The 26,709-nt window shown below is 46.1% G+C and overlaps 1 protein-coding gene across 1 annotated transcript in view; it reads left to right on the forward strand.

Moving 5' to 3' along the window:
* The window catches only part of syne1a (spectrin repeat containing, nuclear envelope 1a), a 201,305-nt gene that overhangs the window by 133,642 nt on the left and 40,954 nt on the right, over positions 1 to 26,709 (forward strand). Inside the window, exons 109-130 of the mRNA XM_052523863.1 lie at positions 172 to 303; positions 570 to 766; positions 1,295 to 1,427; positions 1,668 to 1,850; positions 2,069 to 2,218; positions 2,606 to 2,782; positions 3,008 to 3,163; positions 3,307 to 3,462; positions 4,058 to 4,228; positions 4,778 to 4,911; positions 5,163 to 5,367; positions 6,153 to 6,335; positions 6,473 to 6,601; positions 6,733 to 6,887; positions 7,116 to 7,263; positions 7,409 to 7,503; positions 7,620 to 7,854; positions 9,589 to 9,783; positions 19,888 to 20,013; positions 22,750 to 22,905; positions 24,257 to 24,415; positions 24,619 to 24,785. Coding sequence (XP_052379823.1) covers positions 172 to 303; positions 570 to 766; positions 1,295 to 1,427; positions 1,668 to 1,850; positions 2,069 to 2,218; positions 2,606 to 2,782; positions 3,008 to 3,163; positions 3,307 to 3,462; positions 4,058 to 4,228; positions 4,778 to 4,911; positions 5,163 to 5,367; positions 6,153 to 6,335; positions 6,473 to 6,601; positions 6,733 to 6,887; positions 7,116 to 7,263; positions 7,409 to 7,503; positions 7,620 to 7,854; positions 9,589 to 9,783; positions 19,888 to 20,013; positions 22,750 to 22,905; positions 24,257 to 24,415; positions 24,619 to 24,785 — 3,542 coding nt within the window. The remainder of the gene's footprint in view (positions 1 to 171; positions 304 to 569; positions 767 to 1,294; positions 1,428 to 1,667; positions 1,851 to 2,068; positions 2,219 to 2,605; positions 2,783 to 3,007; positions 3,164 to 3,306; positions 3,463 to 4,057; positions 4,229 to 4,777; positions 4,912 to 5,162; positions 5,368 to 6,152; positions 6,336 to 6,472; positions 6,602 to 6,732; positions 6,888 to 7,115; positions 7,264 to 7,408; positions 7,504 to 7,619; positions 7,855 to 9,588; positions 9,784 to 19,887; positions 20,014 to 22,749; positions 22,906 to 24,256; positions 24,416 to 24,618; positions 24,786 to 26,709) is intronic.

Consider the following 26,709-nt stretch of genomic DNA (forward strand, 5'->3'; position numbering starts at 1 on the left):
AATTTCCCCCTCTAGGTCAGTCATAGTAGATGACAAAAATAACAGACTGACAAATTGATGAAATTATGAATGGCAAAGTTATTTGATGAACAGTCTAATATTAACCCCACCCCCTCTCTCTCTCTGTGTTGTCTGTCTGTCTGTCTGCTGTCTGTCTGTTGTCTGTCCCAGTCATGGAGCATGCTGGTGGAGGACTACCAGGCTCTGTACAGGCAGCTGGAGGCAGTAGAGTGTAGTATCCCTACGGTGGGCCTGGTGGAGGAGACAGAGGAGAGACTCAGCGACAGGATCACTCTCTACCAGGTACACAGCACATACCTTTCATCATACACACCTACTGATTGACCTGGCACAAGACCGATTATTTTAGCATGTTCCCTTGTTGCAATGGAAATCACTAAAAACGTAACTGAATTCAATGTATCTCCCCCAAGGATACACGTACAGGTGTCCCCCAGGTATACATGTTTGTGTTCTCATTGCACATGGTATTGAAACACCTTAGTATTGGGTACTGTGACTTTGTTTTCTGATCCATACCTCTCACCTCTCCCCCTTCCCGTCTATAGCGTTTGAAGACCAGCCTGACAGAGCACCAGCCCCAGCTCTATCAGGTGATGGAAGAGGGGAAGAGGCTGCTGCTGTCTGTGTGTTGCTCAGACCTGGAGAACCAGCTCACCCAGCTAGGGGAACACTGGCTCTGCTCCACCACCAAGGTCAACAAGGAGCTGCACCGCTTCGATTCCACCCTCAAACACTGGAGCAGGTCAGAGGAGAGGAGAAGAGGAGAGGGAGAGGGGAGGCGGGAGAGAATAGGGAAGAGGGGGAGAGGGGAGGGGGTGGGGGAGAGGAGGAGAGTGGGTTTTGTTTACAGTTTTTGCGGGGTCTTAGGCTGAATAGATACTGTATATCATAGAAGTTGTCATTGTGTTGTGTTTCTATGCTGTATATTCTATTGCTAATTTTAACCATGTATGCCAACGTTGGAAGATACACTACAGTATGAGTCCAGACTAGCTGAGTACGTTTTTTAAATTGAATCGCAGAATTTAACATGAAACACTAATCCCAGAACTAAATATGAAACACTAATCCCAGAACTAAATATGAAACACTAATCCCAGAACTAAACATGAAACACAAATCCCAGAACTAAACATGAAACACTAATCCCAGAACTAAACATAAAACACTAATCCCAGAACTAAACATGAAACACTAATCCCATAACTAAACGTGAAACACTAATCCCAGAGCTAAACATTTGCTGCTGTTATATCATGTGACCTTACAGGTACCAGAGTGAGTCAGCAGAGTTAAGTCAGTGGTTGCGGTCAGCTCTGGACCGTTTGGAGTTCTGGACCACACAGTCTGTGACCGTACCTCAGGAGCTGGAGACGGTCAGAGATCACCTGTATGCCTTCCTGGTGAGTGAGACTGAGAGACCTCAAGTTACACCAGACAGATAGGTCTACACATATCCCAGAGAAATGTATTTATACATGTATGCTGTAGATACAAAAAGCTTTTTCTTGGTCTCGTCAGCTGACCAAGAAAACCTCTGGGTCCTATGTGCAGTCGTGTTCTTTACACCAACATGTGCAATGATCTAACAAAAGGAATGAAAGCTCACCTCCCCCTCACTCTCTCTTTCTCTCCCCCTGTAGGAGTTCTCTAAGGAGGTGGATGCTAAGTCGTCTCTGCGCTCCTCAGTGCTGAGTACAGGCAACCAGCTGCTGCGGCTGAAGAGGGTGGACACGGCTGGTCTGAGATCAGCTCTGGCCCAGGTGGACACCCAGTGGGCTGAGCTGTTCACCCGCATCCCAGTGGTACAGGAAAAACTACACCAGGTATGGGATCAGTCTAAAGTTTGTTAACTTGCTGCCATTGTTTAGCTTAATATGTAGAGTAACACATTTTGTAACTAATTCATAAGTTAGGGATGTTATAACTAAATAAATGCCTCCTGCTGTGGTGTCTGTGGTGTCTGTGGTGTCAGTCCACTGAGAACTGGGAAATGGAGAGATGCAGCTTGTAACATGACTTTGCCTTGTGTTTGTGCCTGCAGCTGCAGATGGAGAAGCTGGCGTCGCGTCACGCCATCACAGAGCTGATGAGCTGGATCTCTCTCATGGAGAACGTGATAGCGGAGGACCAGCAGAGGATCATGGGAGCAGTGGGGTCAGAGGTTGTTCAGGACTACCTACAGAAGTACAAGGTAAGATAGTGTAGTAGAGGTACCTCCTCTCAGAGACATTGCTAAAACAAAATCAGAGCATCATTGTAATGATTTCTGTCTCTCTCTCTCTCTCTCTCTCTCTCTCTCTCTCTCTCTCTCTCTCTCTCTCTCTCTCTCTCTCTCTCTCTCTCTCTCTACTTTATTATCGTTCACCCTTTTTCTGTCTCTGCTGGCCCTCTCTCTCCCATTACTCGATGTATCCGATCTCTATACTTTCCCACATCTACCCTCTCTCTCTCCCTTCCATCTCTCTCTCGCTCCCTCTTATCTCTCTCTCCCATCTCTCTCTCTCCCCCACCCTCCTCTATCTCCCTCCCATCTCTTTCTCTCGCCTCCCCTCTCCCATTCCCCTGTCTGTCTCTCCAGGGGTTCAGTATAGACCTGACATGTAAACAGCTGACGGTGGACTTCGTCAACCAGTCGGTGCTCCAGATCAGTAGTCAAGATGTGGAGGGGAAGCGCAGCGACAAGACCGACTTCGCCGAGCGCCTGGGAGCCATGAACCGCCGCTGGCAGATACTGCAAGGCCTCATCATTGAGAAGGTAGCTACCCCCCCTGGAGGAATTGGAGGAATAGATGTCATTTTGGATAGATGTCATCAGTAACAGTTTGATAGCCCCACTTTTTGATAGCCAGAACAACACGATTTAGGTGAAAGACAAGTCAACGATCTATGGGCCGATCTCTCAAGTTCATGCTTTGCCTTTCAGACATTGATGTCAGTTGTTGTTCTTGTTGTGTAACATGTCGCTGTGTGTGTACCCCAGATCCAGCTGTTGGAAGGCCTGTTGGAGGGCTGGATGGAGCATGAGAATGGTGTTCAGGCCCTGAAGACCTGGCTGACCCTGCAAGAAGACAAACTGAAGAAGAGACACAGGATAGATGACGTAGCATCGGTGCAGAATGCACTCAAAGACTGTCAGGTAGGGACATAGATACAGCATTAACACCATTCACAATTTCCCATTAAACCTACAAGCAAATATTCTCTTCACAGTAAGTTTTCTAACCTCTTTTGTTTTCTTATGTTGTTTATCTTTCTATTCCCTCTCTTTCTCTTGCTCAGGAGTTGGAAGAGTTAGTGAAGGAGAAAGAGAAGGATTTGGAGAAAGCTGAAGAGAGAGGGAGCGGACTCATCCAGGAAAAGAGGGGGCAGGCTTGCTCTGTTGTTATGGAGACCCTTAAAGGGTTGAACCAGTCCTGGGCCAACCTGGACAATATGGTGGGTTTATAGACAATTCTCAAGACTGATGCCATGACACGCACACAATTAATCTGACAGATTTTGTTTACATGTTAGGAACAGTTTCACTGCTTAAAGTACCATATCCAAATCTAACCTCAATTCAGACAGAAAACACCAAGTATTTGTTTAACCATTTATTCTAAAGTCAATTACAATATTTTAGGTATTGGCAGTAGACTCTGCAGCTTCGGGGTAGCTCACTGCCATAGCAATGCTGAAATCATTACCATAACAAACAACAAAGTACAGGCAGTGAGCGCGGTGTAGCTTTATACCAATCCAACCTATTGGGAAAAGAGCAGCGCCAAACAGGTGGAGGCTGGCGTGGTGGTGGGCTATCAGAAAACAGACAATGCATAGTGAATTACAGCATGTTACAGCAACAGCATGGCAGCAAAGAAACCCCAGAGCATAGTTGCTATCAGCTGATGCAAACACTCAGGTTTTCTGTCTGAACTGACTTCACTTCATTATAATCCTAATTTAACCCCCATGGCTTTCAGAGAATTCCCTGACAATGGTAAAAAAAACAAAATGTTGAACTTAATGTCCACTCTCTCCGGCCCTCCAGATTGGTCAGATGAAGGTGAGTCTGCGGTCAGTGCTGGAGCAGTGGACTCTGTACCGCCGTGCTGCTGAGGAGATCAACGGTTACCTGATGGAGGGGAGGTACTCCGTGTCCCGGCTACACCTGCTCACAGGCTCCCTGGAGGCTGTACAGCAACAGGTGGAAAGCCTGGAGGTGAGACAACTGAAACTCAACTAAAATACAACCAAAACACAAATAAAATACAACGAAAACCCAACTAAAATACAACAAAAACACAATGGCGTCAGCGTAGCCTAGTGGTTAGAGCGTTGGACTAATAACCGGAAGCTTGCGAGTTCAAACCCCCGAGCTGACAAGGTACAAATCTGTCGTTCTGCCCCTGAACAGGCAGTTAACCCACCAGGCCGTCATTGAAAATAAGAATTTGTTCTTAACTGACTTGCCTGGTTAAATAAAGGTAAAAAAGATATAAACAATTAAAAAAATACAACCTCAACACACCCTGAGGTTGGAATAACATGGGAAAAATGTTGAATAAAAAAAATTGAAGAAAAATTCCTATGCAGAATGAAGGCAAGATTGTCATAGGAAGGCAAGAGGTCAAGATTGAAGTTAACTTGAGATTGTTGAATTGTCATGTTATAGCATTACAACATTTAGCCTGATAACTTGTTTGTAGAGAGCGAACAGATTCTCTGTATTTTATCTTTGTCATTGACCCGGCGCTATGTACCTGTTCAGAACCTGCAGGAGGAGTTAGACAAGCAGGAGAGCAGTCTGAGGAAGTTTGGCTCTGTCACACATCAGCTGCTGACAGAGTGCCACCCGTCTGTGGCAGACACACTGGACGGAGCCCTCCGGGACGTCAACATCAGGTGAGCATTGAAGAAGGGCTGCAGGGTAATGAGGATTTGGATCCCCATTAGCTGTTACAGTTGCAACAGCTAATCTTCCTGGGGCCCACTGTGAGCTAGGAGTCTGGAATGTTATCACTCAGTATACACAGTAACGGTTGGCTTATCTTAGAACAGTCTGTGACACTTGATGCAAGTGCAACATTCTTTTCGGTTCGGTGTCATAACTGCTCCCAGTTCAGATCCTAACTTATTACCTTCCTCTGTCTCAGGTGGAACGGTCTGCTGGAGCAGATCTCAGAACAGCTGAGGAGCAGCAAGGCTCTGCTGGGTCTGTGGCAGCGCTACACAGAGCTGTATGACCAGAGTGTCTCTGCTGTACACAAACAGGAGGAGAGGGCCGACAGGCTGCTCAAGAGTGCCACCGACAGAGACGTCACGGAAGAGGAAAGCAACGCGTGGATTAGAGACTGCAGCGTAAGCAATGAATGCACCTAAATGACATACACTGAGCATGCAAAACATTAGGAATGCCTTTTCTTTCTATGACATAGACTGACCAGGTGAATCCAGGTGAAAGTTATGATCCCTTATTGATGTCACTTGTTAAATCCACTTCAACCAGTGTAGATGAACGAAGGAGACAGGTTAAAGAAGGATTTTTAAGCATGGATTTTGTATTTGGGTCATTCAGAGGGTGAATCGGCAAGATAAAATTAGAGACGATCTGCCACACAGCAGTTTTCCTTAGATATACATTACAGTTTTGAAAGCCTAGCTTTTAGTGAAGAATGCATCCTTGCTCTCATTTGAATAAGCATAGAAACTGCCTGTCAGCATGTTTCAAAGAAGTACCGAAGGCCCTATCCCTTCGGAAGGTGGGCCAAATTACACCCAATGTGTCTGAATACAGACCTAGCGCACCATGACCAAAGACCTTTCAGACTGTTAGGCCAAAGTGCCGCACAGGCCTAACAGAGTGAGGGAGGCTGGCAGGGCTGGTGATACACAGTACAGTATAAAACAGTTTCTTTTCCGTGTTGAAATTATAGAAACTCCACAGTGAAGATGTAGAAAAGGGTTTCAGTTGCCAAGCATGGAGGACAGTAATAGTAACTTGTCTTTCAGAGGAGAAAAGCCCTCTATCGTTTAGTGATGCTATTCCATTTTGCCCTCTGACCTTACTCTTACAGAACCACGTTCACAGTATTTTGTCCTCCAATTCCAATCCTCATAGCTGTGTTGTTGTTGTTGTTGTGTAGGAGTTGCTGGGTGCCCAGGCAACAGTACAACAGCTTCTACTACAGCTGCAGCAGCTGGGGGAACAGCTAAAGACTCAGGTTGACGCCTCCTCCATGGCAGCCCTACAATCAGACTGCCTGTCACTCACACATCGCCTAGCAACGCTGGAGCACGCCCTGCACAGGCAGCAGGAAGTACTGCAGGTGGGTCATCTGTGCTACAGCGTCACAAGCACACAGTAGAGCAGTGTACACACGTACACATGTCCAAACACCCTCAATGTACAATATATACAGTACATTCATACTTTTGTACCCCCTCTATTTCTCCCTCTCTCTAGTGTGGAGCTGACGACTGTGAGCGTTTTAAAGAGCAGTTGGACTCTCTTACCTGTCAGGCTGAGGAGGCTGAAGAGGTTCTGAGGGAGTCCGACCCAGTCGAAACACCGGACCGCATGGAAAAACTCAAGGTAAACATGTCTGACAACTGAGCTGAACCTCTGTTGAATCCTTGATAGCCCTATTGCTTCAATTGCTTCTATATTGCCTCTATTGTACTATAAATTCAGAACATCTCTCAAATCCCTTCCTCCCTCTCCAGAGCCACATGTGTAAGTTGAGCAGCCATTCTCCTGATCTAGAGCGTGTGAACGAGCTGGCCTACAGACTGCCCCTGAACGACAGAGAGATCAAACGCCTCCAGAGCCTCAACAGAGCCTGGACCACCCACTCTGCACACCTGACTGAGAGATTCAGGTAGCTTCATTAACGTCTTCACATACAGAACAATAGTTACACATGCATTGCACTTATCAAGCCATTCCTATCTCATTGTGTGTTACCCTAAATTACTAACGATATGATGTAGGTTGAAAAACAAGAACTCCATGTTGCATGTTCATTATGTTGTTATTGTTCCACAGGATGGATAAAGGTGTTACAATCTGCTGTGTGACTCTGTGTATCTTGTGTCTCCCTCCTCAGTAAGCTGCAGGCGGTGTTGCTGCAGCAGCAGAGCTTCCTGCAGAAGTGTGAGGACTGGATGGACTTCCTGTCCCAGACAGAACAAAAGCTGGCCGCTGAGACCTCTGGGAACTACCACAGCCTGCTGGAGCAGCAGAGAGACCACGAGGTGATGATAGGAGGAGGGAGGGAGGTGAGAGGAGTGTGGGGGTGGGGGTGGGGGGTCAGGAGAGAGGTTAGGTGCAGGGGGTGCATAGGCGTGTAAGCTCTTTCTCTGTACCGGTATGTTGATCCTTGTAAATGTTTCTGTAAAGTTGTTCCAGACAGAAATGTTCAGCAGGCAGCAGATTCTCTACTCCATCATCAGTGACGGCCATCGCCTGCTGGACCAGGGACAGGTGGACGACAGGTAAGGAACACACACACACACACACACACACACACACACACACACACACACACACACACACACACACACACACACATATGGTTTATTTGGGGTAAATCTCTCTCTCTTTCCTGCAGGGATGACTTCAGCCTGAAACTGGCTCTGCTGGGTAACCAATGGCAGGGTGTTGTGAGGCGGGCCCAGCAAAGGAGAGGGATAATTGACAGCCTGGTCCGCCAATGGCAGCGCTACAGGGAGATGGCGGAGAAGCTGCGGCGATGGCTTCAGGAAGTGTCTCGCGACCCGGAAGTGCATCAACAGGGAGAGGCGGTGGCCTTACAGGAGGCCAGGACCATGTTGGACCAGATACAGGTGGGTGAAATAGAAATAGACATACATCTCTATGTAGTATACTGGCAAAAAGCTTCAATAAAAGTTATAAGCATTTCAGTGTTCACACAATGTTTTTGTATTGCTGAGGTTTAAAAATGTAGTCAGTGTAATAACACATAGACTGGACAATAAATATAAATTCCATATAATTTCATTATACACTGCTCAAAAAAATAAAGAGAACACTAAAATAACACATCCTAGATCTGAATGAATACTTTTTTCTTTACATAGTTGAATGTGCTGACAACAAAATCACACAAAAATTATCAATGGAAATCAAATTTATCAACCCATGGATTTGGAGTCACACTCAAAATTAAAGTGGAAAAACACATTACAGGCTGATCCAACTTTGATGTAATGTCCTTAAAACAAGTCAAAATGAGGCTCAGTAGTGTGTGTGGCCTCCACGTGCCTATATGACCTCCCTACAACGCCTGGGCATGCTCCTGATGAGGTGGAGGATGGTCTCCTGAGGGATCTCCTCCAAGACCTGGACTAAAGCATCCGCCAACTCCTGGACAGTCTGTGGTGCAACGTGGCATTGGTGGATGGAGCGAGACATGATGTCCCAGATGTGCTCAATTGGATTCAGGTCTGGGGAACAGGCAGGCCAGTCCATAGCATCAATGCCTTCCTCTTGCAGGAACTGCTGACACACTCCAGCCACATGAGGTCTAGCATTGTCTTGCATTAGGAGGAACCCAGGGCCAACCGCACCAGCATATGGTCTCACAAGGGGGTCTGAGGATCTCATCTCGGTACCTAATGGCAGTCAGGCTACCTCTGGCGAGCACATGGAGGGCTGTGCGGCCCCCCAAAGAAATACCACCCCACTCCATGACTGACCCACCGCCAAACCGGTTATGTTGGAGGATGTTGCAGGCAGCAGAACGTTCTCCACGGCGTCTCCAGACTCTGTCACGTCTGTCACAAGTGCTCAGTGTGAACCTGCTTTCATCTGTGAAGAGCACAGGGCGCCAGTGGCGAATTTGCCAATCTGGGTGTTCTCTGGCAAATGCCAAACGTCTTGCACGGTGTTGGGCTGTAAGCACAACCCCCACCTATGGACGTCGGGCCCTCATACCACCCTCATGGAGTCATTTTGCAGGGCTCTGGCAGTGCTCCTCCTGCTCCTCCTTGCACAAAGACGGAGGTAGCGGTCTTGCTGCTGGGTTGTTGCCCTCCTACGGCCTCCTCCACGTCTCCTGATGTACTGGCCTGTCTCCTGGTAGCGCCTCCATGCTCTGGACACTACGCTGACAGACACAGCGAACCTTCTTGCCACAGCTCGCATTGATGTGCCATCCTGGATGAGCTGCACTACCTCAGTCACTTGTGTGGGTTGTAGACTCTGTCTCATGCTACGACTAGAGTGAAAGCACTGCCAGCATTCAAAAGTGACCAAAACATCAGCCAGGATCATAGGAACTGAGAAGTGGTCTGTGGTCACCACCTGCAGAACCACTCCTTTATTGGGGGTGTCTTGCTAATTGCCTATAATTTCCACCTGTTGTCTATTCCATTTGCACAACAGCATGTGAAATTTATTGTCAATCAGTGTTGCTTCCTAAGTGGACAGTTTGATTTCACAGAAGTGTGATTGACTTGGAGTTACATTGTGTTGTTTAAGTGTTCCCTTTATTTTTTTGAGCAGTGTATATTTCCCACAATAAAGACTGACAGTAAACCCAAACCTTCTCCCCCTAGTTGAGGGAGCGTGTGCTCCAGAGGCAGCAGGGTGGCTACATCCTGGCGGTGGAGGCGGGGCGGAGCCTGCTCCTGTCAGCTGACGCCAGGGCGGAGTCAGCCCTGCAGACGGAGCTGATGGACATGCAGGAGTGCTGGAGACATGCCAACGTCCGATTGGACGAACAGAAGAGAGAGCTGCTAAGCTTGCTCAAGGTCTGTCATTCCACAACCAACACACAGCCAAACCACAACCACCACACAACCAAACTATATGCACCACACAACCAACACACAACCAAACCACAACCAACACACAACTCAACCACAACCAACCCACAGCCAACACTCAACCAACCCAAAATCAACACACATCCTACATTCACTCCAACACACAACCCACAACAAACACACAACCAACACACAACCAACACACAACCAACCCACAACTAGCACACAACCTACATTTAACCAACACACAACCAACATACCTAGTTATTATGGCCATTGAATTGTTAGAACATGTTTTTGATGTCCCAATACCTTGGCATCGGGTCTATGAACTGACATATTAAACAACAATTGATACATCAATCTGTTTGCTTTTATATAAAATACTTGCTACAAAAAGAATGCTTAATATATGGCGCATTGAACAGTCTGCATTGAGCTGCCTGCCACAAGGAATTTTGTTTTCTTTCTGGTACTGTCCATCGGTGGCTCGATTTTGGGAGCTAGTTCCAGGAATGGTTGTTGAGTCATAATATCGGGGTTCAGATGGACCTGCAAACTGTATTGTTACAGGTGGTGAGGGTAGGCAACAACATCTCCTCCCCGCTGATCCTCAACACGGGGGCCCCACAAGGGTGCGTTCTGAGCCCTCTCCTGTACTCCCTGTTCACCCACGACTGCGTGGCCACGCACGCCTCCAACTCAATCATCAAGTTTGCGGACGACACAACAGTGGTAGGCTTAATTACCAACAACGACGAGACGGCCTACAGGGAGGAGGTGAGGGCCCTCGGAGTGTGGTGTCAGGAAAATAACCTCACACTCAACGTCAACAAAACTAAGGAGATGATTGTGGACTTCAGGAAACAGCAGAGGGAACTCCCCCTATCCACATCGATGGAACAGTAGTGGAGAGGGTAGCAAGTTTTAAGTTCCTCGGCATACACATCACAGACAAACTGAATTGGTCCACTCACACTGACAGCGTCGTGAAGAAGGCGCAGCAGCGCCTCTTCAACCTCAGGAGGCTGAAGAAATTCGGCTTGTCACCAAAAGCACTCACAAACTTCTACAGATGCACAATCGAGAGCATCCTGGCGGGCTGTATCACCGCCTGGTACGGCAACTGCTCCGCCCTCAACCGTAAGGCTCTCCAGAGGGTAGTGAGGTCTGCACAACGCATCACCGGGGGCAAACTACCTGCCCTCCAGGACACCTACACCACCCGATGTTACAGGAAGGCCATAAAGATCATCAAGGACATCAACCACCCGAACCACTGCCTGTTCACCCCGCTATCATCCAGAAGGCGAGGTCAGTACAGGTGCATCAAAGCTGGGACCGAGAGACTGAAAAACAGCCCCAGAAATGTTCCATATGCACAAAAAAGCGTATTTCTCTAAAATGTTGTACACAAATGTTTTTATATCTCTGTTAGTGAGCATATATAATTTGCCAAGATAATCCATCCATCTGACAGGTGTGGCATATCAATAAGTTGATTAAACAGCATGATCATTACACAGGTCCACCTTCTGCTGGGGACAATAAAAGGCCACTCTAAAATGTACAGTTTTGTCACACAACACTATGCCACAGATGTCTCAAGTTTTGAGGGAGTGTGCATTTGGCATGCTAACAGCAGGAATGTCCACCAGACCTGTTGACAGATAATTGAATGTTCATTTCTCTACCATAAGCCACCTCCAATGTCAATTTTTTAAAACGGTAGTATGTCCAACTGGCCTCACAACCGAACACCATGTGTAACCACGCCAGCCCAGGACCTCCACATGCAGCTTCTTCACCTGCAGGATCGTCACCTGGACAGCTGATAAAACTGTGGGTTTGCACAACCAAATAATTTCTGCACAAACTGTCAGAAACCGTTTCATGGAAGCTCATCTGCGTGCTGTCGTCCTCACCAGGGTCGTAACCAGTGGGCAAATGCTCACCTTTGATGGCCACTGGCACGCTGGAGAAGTGTGCTCTTCACGGATGAATCCCGGTTTCAACTGTACTGGGCAGATGGCAGACAGGGTGTATGGTGTCGTGTGGGCAAGCAGTTTGCTGATGTGAACAGAGTGCCCCATGGTGGCGGTGGGGTTATGGTATGGGCAGGCATAAGCTACAGACAATGAACACAATTGCATTTTATCTATGGCAATTTGAATGCACAGAGATACCGTGATGAGATCCGGAGGCCCATGTTTCAGCATGATAATGCACGGCCCCATGTTGCAAGGATCTGTGCACAATTCCTGGAAGTTGAAAATGTCCCAGTTCTACCGTTTTTATATCTATATTCCCAGTCATGTGAAATCCGTATACAGTTGAAGTCGGAAGTTGACATACACCTTAGCCAAATACATTTAAACTCAGTTTTTCACAATTCCTGACATTTAATCCTAAAAAAAAAAGTCCCTGTCTTAGGTCAGTTAGGATCACCACTTTATTTTAAGAATGTGAAACGTCAGAATAATAGTAGAGAGAATTATTTATTTCAGCTTTTATTTCTTTCATCACATTCCCAGTGGCTCAGACGTTTACATACACTCAGTTAGTATTTGCTAGCATTGCCTTTAAATTGTATAACTTGGGTCAAATATTTCGGGTAGCCTTCCAAAAGTTTCCCACAATAATTTGGGTGAATTTTGGTCCATTTATCCTGACAGAGCTGGTGTAACTGAGTCAGGTTTGTAGGCCTCCTTGCTCGAAGACGCTTTTTAATTTCTGCCCACACATTTTCTATAGGATTGAGGTCAGGGCTTTGTGATAGATACTCCAATACCTTGAAATTGTTGTCCTTAAGCCATTTTTCCACAGCTTTGGAAGTATGCTTGGAGTCATTGTCCATTTGGAAAACCATTTGCGACCAAGCTTTAACTTCCTGACTGATGTCTTGAGATGTTGCTTCAATATATCCACATAATTTTCTTTCCTCATGATGCCATCTATTTTGTGAAGTGCACCAGTCCCTCCTGCAGCAAAGCACCCCCACAACATGATGCTGCCACCCCGGTGTTTCACGGTCGGGATGGTGTTCTTCGGCTTGCATTTACATTTAAGTCATTTAGCAGACGCTCTTATGCATCTAAATCTTTTTTTTTTTTTGGGGGTGAGAAGGATTACTTACCCTTACTTACCCTATCCTAGGTATTCCTTGAAGAGGTGGGGTTTCAGGTGTCTCCGGAAGGTGGTGATTGACTCCGCTGTCCTGGCGTTGTGAGGGAGTTTGTTCCACCATTGGGGGGCCAGAGCAGCGAACAGTTTTGACTGGGCTGAGCGGGAACTGTACTTCCTCAGTGGTAAGGAGGCGAGCAGGCCAGAGGTGGATGAACGCAGTGCCCTTGTTTGGGTGTAGGGCCTGATCAGAGCCTGGAGGTACTGAGGTGCCGTTCCCCTCACAGCTCCGTAGGCAAGCACCATGGTCTTGTAGCGGATGCGAGCTTCAACTGGAAGCCAGTGGAGAGAGCGGAGGAGCGGGGTGACGTGAGAGAACTTGGGAAGGTTGAACACCAGACGGGCTGCGGCGTTCTGGATGAGTTGTAGGGGTTTAATGGCACAGGCAGGGAGCCCAGCCAACAGCGAGTTGCAGTAATCAAGACGGGAGATGACAAGTGCCTGGATTAGGACCTGCGCCGCTTCCTGTGTGAGGCAGGGTCGTACTCTGCGGATGTTGTAGAGCATGAACCTACAGGAACGGGACACCGCCTTGATGTTAGTTGAGAACGTCAGGGTGTTGTCCAGGATCACCCCAAGGTTCTTAGCGCTCTGGGAGGAGGACACAATGGAGTTGTCAACCGTGATGGCGAGATCATGGAACGGGCAGTCCTTCCCCGGGAGGAAGAGGTGCTCCGTCTTGCTGAGGTTCAGCTTGAGGTGGTGATCCGTCATCCACACTGATATGTCTGCCAGACATGCAGAGATGCGATTCGCCACCTGGTCATCAGAAGGGGGAAAGGAGAAGATTAATTGTGTGTCGTCTGCATAGCAATGATAGGAGAGACCATGTGAGGTTATGACAGAGCCAAGTGACTTGGTGTATAGCGAGAATAAGAGAGGGCCTAGAACAGAGCCCTGGGGGACACCAGTGGTGAGAGCGCGTGGTGAGGAGACAGATTCTCGCCACGCCACCTGGTAGGAGCGACCTGTCAGGTAGGACGCAATCCAAGCGTGGGCCGCGCCGGAGATGCCCAACTCGGAGAGGGTGGAGAGGAGGATCTGATGGTTCACAGTATCGAAGGCAGCCGATAGGTCTAGAAGGATGAGAGCAGAGGAGAGAGAGTTAGCTTTAGCAGTGCGGAGCGCCTCCGTGATACAGAGAAGAGCAGTCTCAGTTGAATGACTAGTCTTGAAACCTGACTGATTTGGATCAAGAAGGTCATTCTGAGAGAGATAGCGGTAGAGCTGGCCAAGGACGGCACGCTCAAGAGTTTTGGAGAGAAAAGAGAGAAGGGATACTGGTCTGTAGTTGTTGACATCGGAGGGATCGAGTGTAGGTTTTTTCAGAAGGGGTGCAACTCTCGCTCTCTTGAAGACGGGAGGGACGTAGCCAGCGGTCAGGGATGAGTTGATGAGCGAGGTGAGGTAGGGGAGAAGGTCTCAGGAAATGGTCTGGAGAAGAGAGGAGGGGATAGGGTCAAGCGGGCAGGTTGTTGGGCGGCCGGCCGTCACAAGACGCGAGATTTCATCTGTAGAGAGAGGGGAGAAAGAGGTCAGAGCATAGGGTAGGGCAGTGTGAGCAGAACCAGCGGTGTCGTTTGACTTAGCAAACGAGGATCGGATGTCGTCGACCTTCTTTTCAAAATGGTTGACAAGTCATCTGCAGAGAGGGAGGAGGGGGGAGGATTCAGGAGGGAGGAGAAGGTGGCAAAGAGCTTCCTAGGGTTAGAGGCAGATGCTTGGAATTTAGAATGGTAGAAAGTGGCTTTAGCAGCAGAGACAGAGGAGGAAAATGTAGAGAGGAGGGAGTGAAAGGATGCCAGGTCCGCAGGGAGGCGAGTTTTCCTCCATTTCCGCTCGGCTGCCCGGAGCCCTGTTCTGTGAGCTCGCAATGAGTCGTCGAGCCACGGAGCGGGAGGGGAGGACCGAGCCGGCCTGGAGGATAGGGGACATAGGGAGTCAAAGGATGCAGTAAGGGAGGAGAGGAGGGTTGAGGAGGCAGAATCAGGAGATAGGTTGGAGAAAGTTTGAGCAGAGGGAAGAGATGATAGGATGGAAGAGGAGAGAGTAGCGGGGAGAGAGAGCGAAGGTTGGGACGGCGCGATACCATCCGAGTAGGGGCAGTGTGGGAAGTGTTGGATGAGAGCGAGAGGGAAAAGGATACAAGGTAGTGGTCGGAGACTTGGAGGGGAGTTGCAATGAGGTTAGTGGAAGAACAGCATCTAGTAAAGATGAGGTCAAGCGTATTGCCTGCCTTGTGAGTAGGGGGAAGGTGAGAGGGTGAGGTCAAAAGAGGAGAGGAGTGGAAAGAAGGAGGCAGAGAGGAATGAGTCAAAGGTAGACGTGGGGAGGTTAAAGTCGCCCAGAACTGTGAGAGGTGAGCCGTCCTCAGGAAAGGAGCTTATCAAGGCATCAAGCTCATTGATGAACTCTCCGAGGGAACCTGGAGGGCGATAAATGATAAGGATGTTAAGCTTGAAAGGGCTGGTAACTGTGACAGCATGGAATTCAAAGGAGGCGATAGACAGATGGGTAAGGGGAGAAAGAGAGAAAGACCACTTGGGAGAGATGAGGATCCCGGTGCCACCACCCCGCTGACCAGAAGCTCTCGGGGTGTGCGAGAACACGTGGGCGGACGAGGAGAGAGCAGTAGGAGTAGCAGTGTTATCTGTGGTGATCCATGTTTCCGTCAGTGCCAAGAAGTCAAGGGACTGGAGGGAGGCATAGGCTGAGATGAACTCTGCCTTGTTGGCCGCAGATCGGCAGTTCCAGAGGCTACCGGAGACCTGGAACTCCACGTGGGTCGTACGCGCTGGGACCACCAGATTAGGGTGGTCGCGGCCACGCGGTGTGGAGCGTTTGTATGGTCTGTGCAGAGAGGAGAGAACAGGGATAGACAGACACATAGTTGACAGGCTACAGAAAAGGCTACGCTAATGCAAGGAGATTGGAATGACAAGTGGACTACACGTCACGAATGTTCAGAAATTTAAGCTTACGTAGCAAGAATCTTATTGACTAAAATGATTAAAATGATACAGTACTGCTAAAGTAGGTTAGCTGGCAGTGGCTGCGTTGTTGACACTACACTAATCAAGTCGTTCCGTTGAGTGTAATAGTTTCTACAGTGCTACTATTCGGGGGCTAGCTGGCTAGCTAGCAGTGTTGTTTACGTTACGTAACGTTAAAAGAACGACAATAGCTGGCTAGCTAACCTAGAAATCGCTCTAGACTACACAATTATCTTTGAAACAAAGACGGCTATGTAGCTAGCTACGATCAAACAAATCAAACCGTTGTACTGTAATGAAATGAAATGAAAATGTGATACTACCTGACCGGTGATTGAATTCGAAACAGTAGACGTTGGCTAGCTGTTAGCTGTTAGCTGTTGGCTAGCTAGCAGAGTCTCCTACGTTAAGCCTCCCCCTTTTTCCTCCAAACATAACAATGGTCATTATGGCCAACCAGTTCTATTTTTGTTTCATCAGACCAGAGGACATTTCTCCAAAAAGTATGCTCTTTGTCCCCATGTCCAGTAGCAAACCGTAGTCTGGCTTTTTTATGGAGGTTTTTGAGCATTGGCTACTTCCTTGCTGAGCGGCTTTTCAGGTTATGTCGATATAGGACTAGTTTTACTTTCGATATAGATACTTTTGTACCTGTTTCCTCCAGCATCTTCACAAGGTCCTTTGCTGTTGTTCTGGGGTTGATTTACACTTCTCGCACCAAAGTACGTTCATCTCTAGGAGACAGAACGCTTCTCCTTCCTGAGTGGTATGACGGCTGCGGGGTCCCATGGTGTTTACACTTGCGTACTATTGTTTGTACAGATGAACGTGGTACTGTCAGGCATTTGGAAATTGCTCCCAAGGATGAACCAGATTTGTGGAGGTCTACAATTTGTTTTCTGGCTGATTTCTTTTGATTTTCCCATGATGTCAAGCAAAGAGGCAATGCGTTTGAAGATAGGCCTTGAAATACATGCACAGGTACACCTCCAATTCACTCAAATGATGTCAATTAGCCTATCAGAAGCTTCTAAAACCATGACATCATTTTCTGGAATTTTCCAAGCTGTTTAAAGGCACATAGTGTATGTAAACTTCTGACCCACTGGAATTGTGATACAATGAATTATAAGTGATATAATCTGTTTGTAAACAATTGTTGGAAAAATGACTTGTGTCATGCACAAAGTAGATGTCCTAACCGATTTGCCAAAACTATAGTTTTTACATTTGTGGAGTGGTTGAAAATTTGTGGAATGGTTGAAAAACGAGTCTTAATGACTCCAACCTAAGTGTATGTAAACATCCAACTTCAACTGTATTATGGCCTCATGAATTTATTTCAATTGACTGATTTCCTTTTATGAACTGTAACTCAGTAAAATCTTTGAAATTGTTGCATGTTGCGTTTATATTTTTGTTCAGTGTATATAAAATATAAAACTTCTATATAAATAGAAATAGTGAAAAGAACTGGTCCTAGAATCGACCCCTGCAGAACACCTTTATGTACTTCAAGAAATTCTGATTTTACCCCATCAATAACTACGGCCTGAGTTTCTACACACTAATCATGAAACCAAGAGCTAGTGTCAGAGCCCAGGACAATCGAGGACAACCTGTTCAATAAAATAGCATGATCAACAGAGGTCCACAAACAAGGCAGCACAATTCATTTTAACGCCTAAAGCATTGCCTATATAATTAACAAATAATGTGGTCGCTGTGATAATGCAGTGCCCTAGCCTAAACCCAGATTGATTTGTATTCAAAATGCAGTACCATGCTCAGATAAAAAAAGAGCATAATTTGCTTATATGAGCGAAATAGCTCTAAGTAGCAATAGAAGTATAGTTGTCCGTTAGTTTACTCCAATTAGGGTAGGGGGGGGGGAGTTTTGAGAAAATAAAAAATTATAATAAAAAAAAACTAAGGGGGATTAGAATTTATTCAAAAATGTATAGAACCTACAATCGATCTGCAATATTAAAGCTGATCTACCCCCCTGCCAAAAAAACACACAACCCATCCACAACTAACACTCAACCAACACAAACCACCAAACCACAACCAAAATACAACAAACCACAACCTACACAAAACCAACCACAACTAACACTCAACCAACACAAACCACCAAACCACAACCAAAATACAACAAACCACAACCAACACAAAACCAACACACAACTAACCCACAGCCAACACACAACCTACACTCAACCAATAACCAACAGACAACCAACACATAACCAACACATAACCAAACTGTCTGCATGGGACATTGTTGTTTATTCAGTTGGGTGTAATGTCACCTTCCAGATTGCCTTGATTGCCTATTTTACATGATCAAGAATCAAGTCTGTTATACACAACACATCTCTATATCTGAGTGTTCTGTGACTAAGCTTTCCAAGTGCTTGCCATGTACCCATACTGAAACCATATGCTGGACAGTAGATTCCTTGCCAGGCATGATTGGGTTGTAGCAGTTTATCACCAGTCCGGGTGCTAGTCTGCTTCAGCAGGAGCCAGCACCATTTTTTATTTCTCTCCATTGCCAGTGTGATGACAGAGTATGTCTATTTTTGGATCACCTAGTTTGAACCAGAGCTTACATTTGACCTGATATGCTATTGCATGGATCTCTATTGCTGCATCACATTGGGATGCAGTGTATATATGATATTGCTACATTGCATTGGTATGCATGTTAGTTCAACCTCTCTATTTGATCAGAATATGAATTAGCATCATATGCTAAGCTAGCAGCTGATCCTGTATGCAGCCAGCAGTATAAAGGTCATATGAAAGAGGGCCTGGGGGTCTCCAGTACATACAGTATGAAGACTAATGAGGAGCAGGGCTGGTTTAAAATGCAGGACAGTGAAACCAAATGATCACATCTATTATGCATGCTGTCCAGAGTGCAGCCTAACCACTGCCAGGAATAGAAAAAGGAACAGCAGACAGATAGTGAGTGAGTGTCAGCAGTGTAAAAGTATGTGCGCGAGCTCACACACACACACACATATACACACGCGTGCACACGCACATACACACACACGCACGCACGCAACACAGTCACACATACACACATATATACACACATATATATATACACACACACACACACACACACACACACACACACACACACACACACACACACACACACACACACACACACACAGAGACAGGCTCCAGGCAGTGTGCAGTCACTCAGACATAATCAGAGATGAAGCCATGGAGAGAAGCAGACTTCATGGGCTGAGAGAGCAGTCTTTTTTAAAGAGGGCTGTGTATGTGACGCAGTTTATAGGCTTTAGTAAAGGAAGATGGCTATATTCTCCCTCCTCCTCCTTCTCCCCTCGCCCTCCATCCCTCGAGTGATGACTCGATCTTAAGACAGATAGCTAGCCACTGACACTCTAGGTACTCTGCTCCGGCTATTCTATTTTGGAGAATTGTGGTTCTTCTTCAAATATTACTTTTGCTTCTGGCTCTAAGTATCATTTTATCTCTGACCATGGCCATGAATTCAACATCTGTTCTTTTAATGACATTGGTTCTCTGGCTTGTGTAATTCTACCATCTCACTCTAGCCCTGGGTATTGCTAGTCAGTGACTGTAGCTGTATTGTTACACTGCTCAGTAGTCTGTTAACTATGTTGATAGATGGTTGTGTATTCTACGTCTCTCTCTCTCGCCATCACCTCTGCTACTGCAGGGAGACTGTTTTGCTACTCCTGCGCTATTGAATCTAGACAGATCCGCAGTAACATCAGCAACACCGGCAAGTGGTGACAGAGAGAGCGAGAGAGTGTGTTGACATTGAGAGTGTATGTGGCATCAGAGCTACTGGAAGGTGCGGTGCTCGATCTCTAAAGAGTGTGTATTCGTGTGTGTGTAGGACTGGGGCCGCTGTGAGAAGGGCATAGCTGCGTCTTTGGAGAAGCTGAGGGCCTTTAAGAGGAAGCTGTCCCTGCCTCTACCAGACAACCATGAGGAGCTGCACTCTGAGCAAGTCCGCTGCAAGGTGAGACACACACACACACAGAGACTCCTGGATTTGTCCAGAGTGCTCCAGCCGTCTTTCGAATCTCGACACAGTGACACGTATTCCTCAGATTCCACATGACAACATTGTGTCTGCTGGGTATCACTGGCTTGGTGTTGTTATATTGGGGATGCCTGTGTAACTAGCTCTTTGTTTTCACAATGTAGTAATAAACAAATGTAAAATGCAGGACTGATTTGGACTGCATGTTGTATTTCATGTTCCCTGCTTCATGACCATCTCTGATCTGTGCAGACACACTGTGATCACACTCTGTTTGCTGTGTGCACTGTACTCACACAGTGAAGCTCTGTTTGCTGTGTGCACTGTACTCACACAGTGACGCTCTGTTTTCTGTGTGCACTGTACTCACACAGTGAAGCTCTGTTTGCCGTGTGCACTGTACTCACACAGTGATGTTTCATACATACACAGTTAAGCTCTGTTTGCCGTGTGCACTGTACTCACACAGTGATGTTTCATACATGACATGTTCTCTACTCCTTAGTGGGAAGGGCCAGTAGCATGGATAGCCTCTGCCAGGGCATCAGCTTTGTGTGTGTGTGTGTGTGTGTGTGTGTGTGTGTGTGTGTGTGTGTGTGTGTGTGTGTGTGTGTGTTAGGCAATTTCATATTATGTAATAAGTTAACGTAATCCACCTGCAACACAAACTGTTAGTAAATAGCTGACACACTGGCAAGGAAGACGTGAGCCTCGTTGCTAATATTTGTGTTGTGTATTGTTTTGGTTTTGGTTCAGACAGATTTTATTTTTTATTCTGTCCTTGCCTATTTTTTGTGTTTTAGTCTTAGCAATTAAGGTTTGATACAATGTTAGATTTCCCTGTTTTACACCTAAGATTTAACACTGTAAGATAATGTTGTTGGTTATGTTTCCATCTAAGAGGAAATGCTAGCCCTTAAGATGCTGTGCTTCATACATACATCATTTTTTATGGTTCATTTAGCCTTAGTCATGTTTTCAGCTGAAGCGTTTTAAGAAGCGTCCTCCTAGTGTTTTCTGTGACTTTTATGACTCATCACCCGCAGCACCATCTGGTGATGCAGTGGTGCTCAAACAACAGATTAGATCGCTTGTTTTAGCCTTGTGTGACGCTCAGGTTGGCTAGGCTCAGTTAGTCTATATAATATTTTGTTACAATCTTCTCAAACCCAAAAAGATTTGCTCAGCTCTGCATTAAGGCTGGGCGGTTACCATATTTGACTATATAGCGGTATTGATGCACGGATCAATTTGGGTTTTTACTTTACCTCCTATAACGGTATTTGACTGTTTGGTTTGTTGAATGTGATATGCAGTGTGTAACGTCCATTTGTATAGTTTACTCCGCTACCTGAGTCGTCCCTCTCTGCTCTCTCTCCACGCCGCTTCCACACAGACCTAGTCCCAGCCCTTCACTCAAGGAGTGCATTTGTTGTTGCTTGACCACGAGACACTTTCGTTCAGTCTGCATGGTCAATGCAGCACATGTTGATGACAACGATGTTGTTTTCAATTTCAATTCACAAGCATTCTATAATTACAATATTGGTTTGTGTTTCTTACATCAGCAAACAGCTAGTTTGTATTTTCTTAGCAAGTTAAGCTAAATTGTGTTAGCCACTAATGCTAATCGCTAGCTAACTAGCTAATAAAAGTACTGAGTCAGAGCAAACGTAGCTGGCTAATACAGCCTGATACCAGTGCTGGTGGAGGCCTAAATCAGAATGTTGTTTGTGCAACATTATCTTCTAAATCAAAGAGTAATAGGCAAAGATTTAATGTAGCCAAAGATTATAGGGTCCCATAGGAAACACAGAACATCACTAATAAACATTATATTTCCATGATTCCAAAAGTTCACTCAAGTGTTTTGATCTAAATCGCAATTGCAACATTTGGTTAAAAATAAGGCCTAGTATTTTTGTCCATATCGTGGCAGTGTGGAAATGATCGGAATTGAGTGCAGGAAATGCAGAAATGGATGGAAATGCAGGAAATTACTTTAGGTTGAATTGAACATTATAAAACAATCAGAATGGAGAAAGACTCATTGAAATCATTTAGAATATATGTGTTGCCACCCTAGGATCAGTCACTACTCATAGAGCAAATGTAGAGCTTTTATTAATCAAAAACATGAAATACCATCAAATACCGTCAAAATTTGAAAAATACCATGATATGTATGATATTTTGGCCATATCGCCCAGCCCTACTCTGCATTCATTTATATTAGTTTCATTTATTGTGTTTGTGTGTTATCACAATCTTTTGTATAAACGGACCAAGGTGCAGCGTACGTAGAGTTCCACATATTTATTAAAGAATAAAGTGAAACATTAGCAAAGACAAAACAAATAAAGTATAAACAAAATGTGACTAACAATGCAGTGCAAACAGGCAACTAAACATAAACAATATCCCATAACCCACAGGTGGAATTTTTTTAACTTAAGTATGATCCCCAATTAGAGACAACGATAACCAGCTGCCTCTAATTGGGAATCATACAAATCACCAACATAGAAATAAACCTAGAACCCCACATAGAAAATATAAACTAGAACAACCCCCCAGTCACGCCCTGACCTACTGTACCATAGAAAATAGAAGCTTTCTATGGTCAGGACGTGACATGTGTACCTCTCTTTCAATTAATGTTAAGTAGTTGAAGAGCTGTATCGGGACCCATCATCTCTCTGTGTGGTGTAGGAGTTAGAGAGCAATGTGGATGGCTGGACTGATGACCTCACCTCTCTGTTCCTGCTGAGGGATTCTCTGGAGGGTGTGGTCAGTGCTGATGACCTCACAGTCCTGCAGGACCGCCTCCAGCTGCTGCAGCGCCAGTGGGAGGAGATCTGTCACCAGGTAGACACACCTGGCGCGCACACACACACAGTGGGAGGATATACACTACCGTTCAAAGGTTTGGGTCACTTAGAAATGTCCTTGTTTTTGAAAGAGAAGCACATTTTCTGCCCATTAAAATAACATCAAATTGATCAGAAATACAGTAGACTTTGTTAATATTGTAAATGACTATTGAAGCTGGAAACTTTTTTATGGAATATCTACATATGTGTACAGAGGCCCATTATCAGTAACCATCACTCATGTGTTCCAATGCCATGTTGTGTTAGCTAATCCAAGTTTATAATTTTAAAAGGCTAATTGATCATTAGAAAACCCTTTTGCAATTATGTTATCACAGCTGAAACTGTTGTTCTGATTAAAGAAGCAATACAACTGGCCTTCTTTAGACTAGTTGAGTATCTGGAGCATCAGCATTTGTCGTTTTGATTACACGCTTAAAATGGCCAGAAACAAAGACCTTTCTTCTGAAACTCGCCAGTCTATTCATTTTCTGAGAAATGAAGGTTATTCCATGGGAGAAATTGTCAAGAAACTGAAGATCTCGTACAGCTCTGTGTACTACTCCCTTCAAAGAACAGCACAGACAGGCCCTAACCAGAATATAAAGAGGAGTGGGAGGACCCGGTGCACAACTGAGCAAGAGGACAAGTACATTAGCGTCTAGTTTGAGAAACAGACGCCTCACAAGTCCTCAACTGGCAGCTTCATTAAATAGTACCTGCAAAACACCAGTCTCAATGTCAACAGTGGAGAGGCGACTCCGGGATGCCGGAGTTGCAAAGAAAAAGCCATATCTCAGACTGGCCAATAAAAATAAATGATTAAGACGGGCAAAAGAACACAGACACTGGACAGAGGAACTCTGCCTAGAAGGCCAGCATCCCTGAGTCGCCTCTTCGCTGTTGACATTGAGACTGGTGTTTTGCGAGTACTATTTAATCAGTCTGTGCCCAGATCATTACACATTATGCTAAAATAAACAGTGGGCTATATATTTGTTACACATTGTTAGCTTGGCCTGACTGTGCATGGCTCTTTAGCACAATGAACAGAGACACAGCAATGGTGTCTTAACTGTGATGAAGTCCATATGCTGTGTGTTCAGTAAGCATATCTATTGCTTATGTTCCGGACGTCACTCACACACAGTGTCATTGTGCCTTAATGTAAGGTCGGGGTTAGTTTGGTTCCGGCAGAGAGGATATGCATAGATAACTGCACAGGGCTGGGAGCTATGCCTGCTTTGTGGTTGCTGTTTCAAAGAGTTTTTATTGACTCCAGATATTTTCTGTTTTTCTTCTGCGCCCTCCTCCTCTGACCCCCACCCCCCTCCTCCCCTCCATAGCTGTCCCTGCGCAGGCAGCAGGTGAGTGAGAAGCTGAATGAGTGGGCAGTGTTTAACGAGAAGAACAAGGACCTGTGTGAGTGGCTCACCCAGATGGAGAGCAAGGTGTCTCAGAATGGAGACATCAGCATCCAGGAGATGATCGAGAAGCTGCGCAAGGTGATTACACACACACTCACAAAGACATAAACACAACATATAAATACACACTTATTCAGACATCTTCATGATCAAGACACACAACAATACACACACTCGCACGCACGCACACACACACACGCACGCACACTCAGACACACACACTCTCTCAATCTCGATCTCATACCTTCTCACGACCTCTTTTTGCAATCCCCCTCTCCCAGGACTACCAGGAAGAGATTGGTGTGGCCCAGGAGAATAAGCAGCAGCTGCAGGTGATGGGGGAGCGCTTGGCCAGGGCCAGCCATGAGAGCAAGGCTGCAGAGATACAACACAAACTCAGCAAGGTCAGCGAGCGCTGGCAACACCTGCTGGACCTCATCGCTGCTAGGTGAGCATGAAGGGGATCTTGGTGCAATGTGGGTGAGTGGGGAGATTAAAGTTAAAGGATCACTTTACAAAAAATATATATTTTAGTAATTTTTCTTTAGTCTACTGTTGTCCCACTCCCAAATGTGTTGATGATGTTGTACCACACACACACAAGTTATTTTGTGTCGAGGTTCTGGCTAACAGCGATTAACTGCACGCAATAAAAAATAGAGTCGCACACTCTATATATCAACACCCAGTAATTTATTGGGTAAACCACCAACGTTTTGGCATCACTGTGTCTTCTTCACTGTGCCTTCACTGTGCCCTGTCCATCATTGTGCCTCCCACAATAACAATCCGGACATACCCCAACCAAAAGCCCTGGATGAACGGAGATATCCGTACAATGCTGAGAGCCCGTACTGCAGCATTCATTGTCATTAGAACGAACGCTGATGACTCGGTGGCGCGTTACGTGTATAAGGTGAGCAGGTACTACCTCTGTAAACCATTTGTAATGCAAAAAGACAATACAGACTCAAACTTTAATTACTGTTCAACAACTCAGACTCGCAACACATGTGGCAAGGACTACGGACTATCACAGAGTACAAAGGCAAATCCAGCTGTGTGGTGCCCACCAAAGCCTCCCTCCCAGATGAGTTTAACACATTCTATGCTCGCTTCGAGGCAGATAACACCAAAGAGACTCGCTGATCCGGATGACTAGGTGCTTATACTCTCCGAGGCTGACGTGAGGATCAAGAGTGAATACTCTCAAAGCCGCCGGCCCAGATGGCATCCCTGGCTGCATCCTTAGAGTGTGTGCTGACCAGCTGGCGGGTGTCTTTTTGGACATATTAAACCTGTCCCAGGCTGTAGTCCACACCTGTTTCAAGGAGACCACCATTGTCCCAGTCCCCAAGAAGGACAAGTTGACATGCCCCGTTGCACTCACCCCGGTCACCGTAAAGTGCTTTGAGAGGCTGGTCATTGCCCACATCAAGGCCAGCATGCCAGGCACACTGGACCCAGTCCAAATTGCCTACCACTCCAACAGATCCATGGAAGATGCCATTTCCATCACTATTCACATGGCTATATCACATCTGGACAAGAGGAACACCTATGTGAGAATACTGTTGATTGATTACAGTTCAACATTCAACACTATTGTTCCCTCCAAGCTCAACACCAAGCTCAGAACCCTGGGTCTGGATACCACTCTCTGCAACTGGATCCTGGACTGTGAGGATTGGCAGCAACACCTCCTCCACACTGACTCAACAAAGCGGCCCCCCAGGGGTGTGTCCTCAGCCCTCTGCTGTACTCCCTGTTCACTCACGACTGTGTGGCTTTGCACAATACCCAACTCTATCATCAAGTTTGCTGATGACACCATGGTTGTAGGCCTGATAACCAACAACAATGAATCAGCCTATAGGGAGGAGGTTAACTGGCATTGTGGTGTTATGACAACAATTTCTCCCTAAAGGTCAGCAAAACATAGGAGTTAGTTGTCAATTTCAGGAAGCAGAGGAGTGAACATGACCCCCTTTTAATTTTTTGATTTGATTGTATCTTTATTTAACTAGTCAAGTCAGTTAAGAACAAATTCTTATTTACAGTGACAGCCAAACCCGGACGACGCTGGGCCAATTGTGCGCCACCCTATGGGACTCCCAATCGCATCCGGTTGTGATACAGCCTGGATACGACCCAGGGTGTCTGTAGTGCTGCCTCAAGCACTGAGATGCAGTGCCTTAGACCGCTGCGCCACTCAGGAGTCAGAAAACAGAATGGAGACGAGAGTCAGAAAACAGAATGGAGACTAGAGTCAGAAAACAGAATGGAGACCAGTCAGAAAGGGAAAGTGTCATCATGGTCAAAGATTAAGTTGTGCATTTTATGCACTGTAAATCCCTATGGGGGGAGGGAAT

The sequence above is a fragment of the Oncorhynchus keta genome, chromosome 8, assembly GCF_023373465.1.
Source record: "Oncorhynchus keta strain PuntledgeMale-10-30-2019 chromosome 8, Oket_V2, whole genome shotgun sequence".
Classification (NCBI taxonomy): Eukaryota; Metazoa; Chordata; class Actinopteri; order Salmoniformes; family Salmonidae; genus Oncorhynchus; species Oncorhynchus keta.